At 32.2% G+C, this 10545-nt stretch overlaps 1 protein-coding gene across 1 annotated transcript; it reads right to left on the reverse strand.

The window, feature by feature from the left end:
* Positions 1–5882: 5882 nt before the first annotated feature.
* Positions 5883–9748, reverse strand: LOC105117502 (26S protease regulatory subunit 7-like). The gene is made up of 10 exons (XM_011015183.1): positions 9451–9748; positions 9290–9371; positions 8755–8846; positions 8561–8638; positions 8235–8296; positions 7957–8101; positions 7617–7835; positions 7352–7533; positions 6934–7109; positions 5883–6409 (listed from the first exon to the last, which is right to left on the reverse strand). The coding sequence occupies exons 1-10, from the start codon at positions 9544–9546 to the stop codon at positions 6252–6254; spliced, it is 1290 nt and encodes a 429-aa protein (XP_011013485.1). The 5' UTR covers positions 9547–9748; the 3' UTR covers positions 5883–6251.
* Between the last annotated feature and the right edge of the window lie 797 nt (positions 9749–10545).

Here is a 10545-nt window from a genome sequence, read left to right on the forward strand (position 1 = left end):
AGCGACAATTTCAATTGAGTCAAATTTTCAAACATTTTGATTGGAAACCTCATGTCGATGTATGGTTGACAAGATTTAAGATTAGTGTTAACTTAAAATTTTAACTATTTTTTTTATGTAAATTCATTTACTTTATTTATATTATTGATTTATTTTTTATAAATTATTAATGCAAGGATAAATTTGAGTGGGATAAAGAAAATGACAATATTGCCAAGAGGGTTTGGGAGAATTATCCTGCAATTAGGTAACAACGAGAACAATACGGTAATTATTTTTATTTTAAATATTAAAATTTTAGTTGTCATTAACTCATATAGAATACATTTATATCATGTAGATAATTATTTTTATTTTAAATATTAAAATTTTAGTTGTCATTAACTCATATAGAATACATTTATATCATGTAGGTTGCATGATTTTCGGTATGAGTTGTAAAAAAAAAAAAATATGCCAGAGAAAATGCTCTATCAGGCTGGAATGACGTGGTGGTTTGGAAGGATTTCAGGTCGCCATATGATTAGTACTTAAAAGTGTATTTTTATCAAGGTTTTAATCATCATTTTGTACTTAAGTATTAATAACTCCTTAACTAGAGCAGGTTTTATAATAACATAACTAATACATATAAGATATCTTTAATTTATGGTAAATGTTCATATTAAATACAGGCCTATCACATAAATAAAAAGATTAATTGATGAGTTCAACTACTGAAATTGAGAAGACAAAGAGAGGGTTAAATTTAAAAAAAAAAAAGATGTTGGTTTAATCCAAACTAGAACGTTGTTCAGTCATTAGGTCATATTTGAAGCTATAGAACTTGGATTTGGGTCTGTTTTATATGGATGAAAAGTTAAGACTTAAGCCTAAAACTTTCATGGAAGTCTATGATACAAAAAGAATATTTTCAAGTTCAAATTATAACAACAATAGAAAAGTTAAAATTTATCCTGCAGCTCAGATACTATTCAGTATTCAACCCATATCTCAAGTTCTAGTAGTCCAAATAACCTTAATTTTTTCATTAGAAAACTGAGATAATTTTCTAGAACTTTCATTAAGACAATATGTTCAAATTTTGATGTTAGTAATGATGTTTTCTTGAGACATGAAGATAAGAATTGTTACCAAAGTCAAGATGTGGTCACCCACTACAATTAGTCATCAAATAAATAGTTCCAAACTTTGGCCTATAAAATAAGACATTTGCTATGCATTTTGGCATATTGGTTTTCAAATCAAGATCATGTTCTTTCTCTCTTTCTTTATATTTTTGTAATGTTTAAGTTTTACTTTCATTAATCTCTTATTTATGTTTTTCATTTCTTTTCCTATACTTAGTTAACTTATATGTTCTTATCTTGTTTATTTATGTTTCTCTCTTTCAATATGTTTAGTTAAGTTTATTATGTTAAGGTGAAAAGGGTATACTAATGGTGTAAGAATAAGTATAGTATAAACTCAACATGAACTTTAATGTTTGATACTAACATGTTTTGTATTTGTTATCTTGTTCACTCTTAATAATTTACTTGTTAAATATTTAATATAGATTTATGTTGTATAACCCTTGGTACAACAAATACTTAGCACTTTCATAGCTCAACTGTATGTTGTAACCAACATTTGTGCAATGAAAGGAACTTGATTTGTTGTTAACATAAGTTATAATCATGAATATCTGACAACATTTACAAGTATTAGTATTATTCAAATAAGATAACTAATTTAATCATGTTAACAATTTATAATCCTATTAGAACCTTCTTTGTGTGTGGTTTCTAGTTGAGTAATAAAAAGAGTTTATATTATACTTATTTGAAATACCATTAGTGGATTCTGTAACCTTGACAATTATTTTATCCTTGTTTAATCCTTACATCAATATCACATCTCAAAGCTCTCTTCAACTTCTTTTTCTGTTATTATCTATTTCTTTATTTATAATTTATGTAATTAACCTCGTTGTGGTTCAACCCCGGTCTTATCGGATTATTTATTACTTCGACACTCATACACTTAAAAGAAGATATCAATCTTTTGGTCATGTTAAGTATACAAAAAAAAAATGTTCAAAGGTGGGAAGAATGAAGGAAAAAAGGGAGAAAAATATACGAATCAACAAGCAAAAGGTGGAAGCATAAAGGATTTAGGGCTAAAAAAGGGGCAAGAATTCCAAACAAAGAGGCATCATTGATTGGACAAGGTATACCTTAAACTTTGATGAGATAATTTTGCATAATGAGCTCACCTCTCATTTAATCTATCTATGTTGCATTTTAAATTTACAATGTTCATTTGTAATAATTATCTAGAAGCTTTAAAGAAAATGTGTATTGTTTTGGTAATGCAGATTTAATTGTTAAAAATGATATGCATTATTCTGATAAGTAAGTTGAAGATGATTTAAATGCATAGTTTGATGTTGTTATAATTTTATTTATCATGTCAAATGATTATTTAGATATTTGTAATGATGTTTGAAAGTTTAGTTTAAGCATTTAATTTGGTTTTGATCATAGATTTACTAAAGCTTTGACTATCAAATGGTTTTTGGATATGTTACCAGTATTTAGCAAGCTATCTTCATGTTTAGATTAAATTGAAAATAAATTTAGTTCAATGTAATAATATTAAAGTTGCAGAAATATCATTTTGAAGTTAAGTGTTGAATATAATTTTATTAGCTTCATTGTTTTTTTTTTCTCTTTGAGTTTTTTATTAGTTGGGCAAGTTATAATAAACATGTTTGAGTTATGGTTGCAAGGTTTAGGTCATTATTATGAGATTTTAGACATTTTCTAAGTTTATGCAGTTTTTTGAATTTCTATTTGAATGTTCATAAGCCATTTTTTTAATTTCTTATAAACTAGTATTTTGTCATTTCTTATGAGCTTCGATCAAAGAATAAACCTATATACTATCATTTCATGCTATTTATTTGTCTATTAAAGGTTTGGTTTGGGTCAATTGATCTGAATCAACTTTAAATATCTAGGTTCAAGTTTAAGACTATTGGAGTCGATTTGTGTATTTCACAATCTATTTTTCCTTTATAATGCCTCATTATATTTTGATCTTCCATGTTCTATCTCTATATGCCTTTGATTTGATATAATTCGATTTGTAACTTTAATTTTATTTTTGGGTTTTTATGATGTTCTTCATACTTTTGATAAAAATTCAATCAAAAACACATTTTTTATTTTCGTCCTTTCAATTCTAAGCATGGGTTATGTTTTAGGGGTGGAAACCTAGTCCATATTGTTGGACTGAGTCCATTAAAGCCTTAAGGCATGTTTGCTAAAAATAAAATTTACTAAATAAAAATGTGTTTTAGAGTCATAAGTCATGTTTAGCAAAGATATCTTTATGAAAAATTAAAATGTTAAAGGTTGTGATTTTTAGCTAAAGGCATGTTTGACAAACACATGCTAATGTATTTTTTTAAGCCTTGTATTTCTATTTTTTATTTTATTTTTTGCCAAATGCAACCTTAATCAATTTCCAATTAAATTTTGTATTTTTAAAAGGACTATTGTGCAATTAAATTTGGTTTCTCACATCTTATTACACTTTCATATTTAATATTTAAGATTACGAACTTCTATGTAAGGTGTTTTTCTGTTATTAAATAAAATCATTAAAAAAAAAACCTTGCTAACTTTATATAAAAAATATATTTGTTGCATATGGTCGAGTTTCTCTAAAAAAAATCATGTTTGCATTTTTTTTTAAGAGGAAAAATTGTATAATTTAGCATACCAAAAAAATCAAAAAATAGTTTTTATATTGTGCATGCATCATAGATTTTTTTTTAAAAAAAAGTTTTTAAAGTCATTCAAGTTGGCCTAAATTTTAAAATCACTAAAAAATTAATTTTTTTATTTTTAATATTAAGGATTATAAACTTATACTTAGGATGTGTTCTCAATATTAAAATAAATAAATACAAAAAATATATTATGGATTTAGAGTAGTTAGGCTTGACCCATAAAGTCCTAGTCTTTTTTGCTAGGTAGATTTGCTTTAACCAATAAACAAACCAATAGTTAAAAAAATATAACAAAATCTTAGTAATAATAAGATAAATAAACAATACAGTTTATCTTAGATAGAATTTGCTTAGAGTAATATAGTTTTTTTTATATAAAGCAAGTTTTTTTATCCAAACTTTAAAGATAAATTAAGGTTTTAGTAATCAATATAATAAGTAGAAACTCTATAACTTTTAAATAGTATAAAAGATAAAAATTATTTGTTTTTTTCTATATCATCTACAATTTTGATTCAGGAGAATGATGGCGGCAGTGATAAATTATCACTGGATTCTTTGTAATAAAATATATTGCAAGAGTGAGTCAAACTAAAGAATCAGCTTCCCGAAATAAACTTGATTGTGTTTAAGATTTGCATTGAGCAGAAAAGCTTTTTATAGCTATATAGGAGTCTGTTTTCAATGGTCAAGTTGTGTGTTTGCCTTTTTAAACCCTCTTGCATATGGTTGCATCCTGTGTCGTTTGATAGAGTATTTTGACAGGTAACTACGAGGGAGAAAGGGCAAAAGTACTATTGTTTTATGGAAACAAAACTATAGATAGGCTAAAACTTGATAGTATCAGCATGAATGTTCTGCTTCATGCATGGTTGCATTTTCCATTTGCTTGTAATGAATCATATAATGTGTTGTCCTTTCCCTCTTCTTCTTCTTCTTCGCTGCCTTTGTCATCCTTCTTTCTGGAAATGGAAAATGTTCTTAACAAAACCATCTTCTTCTCCGCCGCCTTTATCATCCTTCTTTCTGGAAATGGAAAATATTCTAAACAAAACCAACTTACCCTATACCGTCAAAGAATAGTATGTTGAATGATTGGTTATTGCACATGTATTGCCATTTGTTTAACATGTGGTATTGTTAGGTACATAGCTGTGGGAAATGAACCTTTCCTCCATGCCTTCAACAGCACTTTCCTTCGTACAACATCTCCAGCACTTCAAAATATACAAGCAGACAAGTAAAGGTCACAATACCATTTATGCTGACCAGATTCACGACCTCATCAAGTTTCTCAGAGATAATAATGCCCCCCTTACCATCAATAATATCTAGCCATTCCTCAGCCTTTATGCTGACCCCAATTATATGCCTTCTTCAATGGCACGTCTACCCCGGTTGTCGATGGCTCCATATCCTATACCAATGGATATGGGTAATGGAAAACCTCTAGTTCCCGCGCAAGGTGTAAAATATTTGGCAAATGCAATGGTGTATAATGTCACCTGAAGCCAGCATTTCTGACCCCAACTTGCCTAACAGCATTGCCTATGCCTGCATTTACGCAGCCTGGGATATGGATCTTCGTGTGGCACACTGGATGTTAGAAGCAATGTTTCTTATCCTTTTAACATGTACTATCATCAGACCATGGATCAAAGGAAAGGTGCGTGTTCCTCTTTCTAATTTATCGACCCTTACAAGTCTTGATCCATCTCAAAATGCTTGTCGGTTTGAGATCATGATCGATCTATGAAAGCATGAGAAACCTCCTGCTCCTAGCTATTCATTTGCAAGAAGGAAAATCCGGCAACAACCATGGCTTTCATATTGGTGCTGATCATTTGTGGTGCTTACAGAGTTCCAGATGGCGCCAATACTGATCTGAGGTGGACGGTGCCCGCGGCACTGCTCGTCCCCATGGAGATTTCAGATGCCACATATAGCTTAGTTTTGAAATCTTAATTTAGAATATTAAAGTGGATATTCATAACCTAGTAGATTCACACTCTGTTCTTACACGAAGCTAATTATTGTGTTAATTCCGTGTCAATCCCTGAACAATTCGAATCTTCCCATTTCTTTGTCTATAAGGCGCTGGTGATTAAAACAACCATTATCCATCAATCTTGGAATATTGTTGTCCATGCCATCACAAAAACGTTTTGCATCGTTGACCATATTCTAGTCACTTGTATGCTATTCAAGTTACGGGTCGGTAAGAGCCATTTGCTGTTCGTTCCGTTGAAGGAAACAACATTTAGCCAATATTTCACCAAATTTGGGGCACCAAAGACCACATCATCTTGAAAAGTACCAAATAAATGGACATATAGTGTTTCCTTTCCCCGAACGGAGCTGAACTGGAGGAAAGCGAGGGTGAAAGGGGGAAAGCTAATATAGATTGAGATTAAATCAGCACAATTCCAACATGAAATACACCCAGAAGTTCCTAAAGCACAGCACTCCCTCAGTTGTAGACCATGTACTTTGGCGTTGCACTAAACTTCTGATAACCCTTGATGACCTTGTTTACTGCATCAAGGAAGTCTTTCTCAGTCACTGTCTTCCTGCGTGCTCTAATGGCATACATCCCAGCCTCAGTGCAGACACTCCTAATGTCAGCTCCTGTATAACAATCCAACATAAAAAATTCTGATAAAATGACTAGAGGGACTTAAAAGGTTGTGGACCAGCAAATACAACCATACAAGTTGCTGGAGTTGGAGGCTGCTATCCATGCCACTTCAAAATTGCAAAATAAGAAAAAGGATTCTTTGAACTCACACCATAGTACTAGCTGAATTACGTGAAACATAATTCCATCTTCAATATAGCACAACTTCCCCTGAACTACATCCGCAGCCTATGTGACCTTATTTTTTTAGATTCTACATTCTGATCCACACACCAAGCAAAGATTTCACTCCCTTGGTAAAGAAAAGAGTGCCCCCCATCTTTGCAACTTAAATCTAAAGCCATGCCCTGAAAGGCATCATCCCCCCCCCCCAAACCCCCTTTTTTTTAAAACTAAAGCCAAGCCCTGAAAGCCCCCCCCCCCCCCCCCCAACCCCCTTTTTTTTTACAGCAGGTAGTTAAAGTTAATTTAAAGGAAAATTATGTGTAGAATGAGCTTAGAAAGGCATCAATACCGGTTGAATTTGGACAAAGGCGTGCAAGAAGCTCAAAACGAATATCTCTTTCACAATTCATAGTTCGTGTGTGGATCTTGAAAATCTGAGTCCTGCTCTCCAAATCAGGCAGCCCAAACTCAACCTTACGATCTAATCTTCCTGGACGTAACAGAGCTGGGTCCAGTGTATCAGGTCTGCAAACAACAGAACAAATTAAGGTACCAGCGATACAGAAATCACAAACTAGTACACTTGCTAGCTAGCAAGACAACAAAATATAGATGCATCAGAGATCAGAATGAAACAGGTAGCAAAAGTAATACTAGTTAATGAGTGGACTTGAAAAGGATATTTCTTCCTTCAAAGGGATTAGAAAGAAACAAATTATATACATGTGCGTGCGCGTGTGTGTGTGTGTGTTAAGTAGCTCATTAACCTGTTTGTTGCCATCAAGACTTTGATATTTCCTCGAGCATCAAAACCATCAAGCTGATTTACAATTTCAAGCATGGTACGTTGGACCTCATTATCTCCACCGACACCATCATCAAAACGTGCACCACCTATTGCATCAACTTCATCAAAAAAGACAATGCAAGCTTTTTTTGACCGTGCCATCTGCAGAGAATCAAATTCCAGTCAAATATAAGTAGCAGATAAGTTCTATTGATAAATTACAAATTTGAGAGACTGTCTTTGACCTGAAAAAGCTCCCGAACCATGCGTGCCCCCTCACCAACATATTTTTGGACAAGTTCACTCCCAATAACACGAATGAAGCATGCATCAGTTCTGTTAGCTACAGCTCTTGCCAAGAGAGTTTTACCCGTTCCAGGAGGACCATAGCACAAAACACCCTTAGGAGGATCAATTCCAAGCTTTACAAATTTCTCTGGATGAAGCATGGGAAGCTCAACAACCTAAATTTTAGGCAATTTATTTTAAGAAATAATCTTAAGAAAACATTTAATTTGAGCTAATGTAAATAATATAATGTGTATATGAACGGATGAAAACAAATATCATAAATAGTATACGCACTTCTCGCATCTTTTCTATTTGCTCCTTACATCCACCAACATCATTATATGTAACATCAGGCTTTTCTTCTACGGTCATCATTGTAACACTTGGATCAATCTTTGGAGGCAATGGAATCTGAATCTGATACTTGTTGCGATCAACACTGCAATGGCAGTGAGATTGTTGCATCTATATCCCATGAAATCAAACACACACACACACACACACACATGTACTCACAGCCAAACATGTAAAAACATAAAGAACCTTAAAAGAGATCAACGAGGGAAATTTACCCCACTCGCATGCCTTCTTCTATATCAGTAGGGGAAACTTTGTCACCAAGCCCAACCACAAACTAATATTACAAAGAAAGTATAAAGTTAGAATGGTCCACAAAACACATTAGTAGCATGTGTCAACTGAGTGACAAGAACACTTAACACAATTGGCAGTGTTCAATACATAAAGTTCCATACATCAATTTAAAAAAATAGCAACTATGACAAAAGGTCAGCAATGAGACACATCATTTGAGCTGTTGTTGATATAACCAGCACAAGCATGAAAAAATAAGGAGGCAGAAGAAAACGGTTTAAGACAGCATTCTAAAGAAACACACCTTAGCAATTTGCTTGACATTGATGACATACTTTGCATCCTCGGTATTTGGACTAATAATCTTTGTGCACCTTGCAACCTGATGTGAGGGGGAGGGGAGATAGTCTTAAATTCATTATTCAATATTCAGAACTTCTACGACATTTCTTTGCTTTTTATTGGAAAAAGGAGAAAAAAATTCCCAAATCATCATGCCTGTAGTGGTTGTTCTTCTTGCATCATCTGCTTATCAGACACAAGGTCCCACTGGCTGGGTGCTGCTAAACCGGTGTCAGATTCTTTAATGCCTATGAATCAAGCAAAAGCATCAATAATAAAAATATATATAGTAAACGCATCTAATTGGTGCATTCCTTGGATGAGCAAGGCAATTACACAAGAAGAGTTTGATGATATAAACAACACGCATGAAAAATGAAACGAGCATCTAATCAACAGCACATTTTCAATCAACAACTACTTTGGAGAAAAGCTTTAATGGCACTACATTAAAAGAAAACCAATCTCTTCTCTCTGTGTGTATATATCAGAGCGTGTGTGTGTGTGTGTGTTTAGGTATCAAAAACTGATTCTTTAAGTCTAGACCTACTGCAGTGACCATGAACGACATTAATCTCGAAGCTTTCAATCACTGGCAGCATAGACCCAGATCCAAAAAAAAAATCACTATACAGATAGCTATTTAAATCTTTAATTGAAAGCCAAAAAAAAGGAGCCTAAATATTATTACCCCGAAGATCATTAATCTTCTTAGCTAATTCTTTGATTTCCTTCTCTTCTTTCTTAATACTGTTCGAGTACGGACCCAAACCCTGCATTAATTAATTAATTAATCAAACCAATATTCAGAAGTCAAATTGTTAAGAAAAATAACAACGAAATGGAACATGCATAAGTTTTGAGGAGAGCGATGTCGTCTTCGTCGAGAGGAGGTGGATTCTTCTCGTCCTTCAATATCTCATCGTCGTCAACCGCTGCCGGAGCCATTGATTAAATAATAAATCGATCCAAATCTTAAACCTAAAAGGCCACTGAAGCCAAGACTGAAGAAGCAAAGAAATCTTCTTCTTCTTTTCTTTCTTTTCTTTTTTTGATAGAGAGGGGCAGTGGATTGGCTTTTGCTTTCGATATAAAAAGCGGGACTTGCCCTTTCCTGCAAGAAACACTTCAAAATGCCTGCCATTTTCTCTTTTCTTTTTCTCTTTTCACCTTCCGTCTGATGCTGTTAACCCCATACAGGATTTCTTCCGTTTTGCAGTAGTGAGGTTCACTGTAATTTTTAAATTTTTAAATTTTTAAAATTTTATATTTTTAATTAATTTTTCTTAATATTTTTAATTATTTTTGTTGCAACCATGCACAGCATTGCGGTGATTCTCTTCAAGAGTGGGATTTCGTGTCAGGATTTTTAATTTTATAAATAAAAAAATCATCATCTAGTATTATAATTACTAGAAAATTTAGCTAGTTTTTTAAAGATTATAAGATAAAAAACTAATTATGTAAGTGGAAGATTTTAACACCCTTAATATGTCCTACTTAAAGTAAGTTGTTTAGTATTTGGTTTACCTTATGATTACTATGGTGTTGGTGTTCTCTGATCAATTTTATAGGAATAGGTTTGCTATAATGAATAGACTTGGGTTCAAAAGTCTAAAAAAAAGAACTTTTGACTAATATGAATTATACATTTAGATATGTTTATAGAGTGTCAAGGAAAACTGATGCAAATTTCTTAAAATCTATATTTAATTCAGACTAAATTTATAACCTATGATTTAAGAAATAGTTAAGATAGATGACACAACCAAAAAATTGATATCTTCTCTCAAGTATAGGAGTATCGAAGTAATAAATAACCTAACAAAACTAAGGTCAAACCACAGGGAAGTTAATTATATAATAATAATAATAATAAGTTAAAAAGGACTTTAAGATGTAAGATTAATATGAATATTAAATAATGATAAAAAATAGTTCTTAAGG

Source organism: Populus euphratica, unplaced genomic scaffold (genome assembly GCF_000495115.2).
Source record: "Populus euphratica unplaced genomic scaffold, PopEup_1.0 scaffold1381.1, whole genome shotgun sequence".
Classification (NCBI taxonomy): Eukaryota; Viridiplantae; Streptophyta; class Magnoliopsida; order Malpighiales; family Salicaceae; genus Populus; species Populus euphratica.

Coding starts and splice junctions, on each gene's coding strand:
- LOC105117502 (XM_011015183.1), bottom strand. CDS start 9,546: ATGGCTCCGGCAGCGGTTGACGACGATGAGATATTGAAGGACGAGAAG. Junction 8,847..9,289: donor GAAGATTAATGATCTTCGGG/GTAATAATATTT, acceptor CTTGATTCATAG/GCATTAAAGAATCTGACACC. Junction 8,297..8,560: donor ATGTCAAGCAAATTGCTAAG/GTGTGTTTCTTT, acceptor TTGTAATATTAG/TTTGTGGTTGGGCTTGGTGA.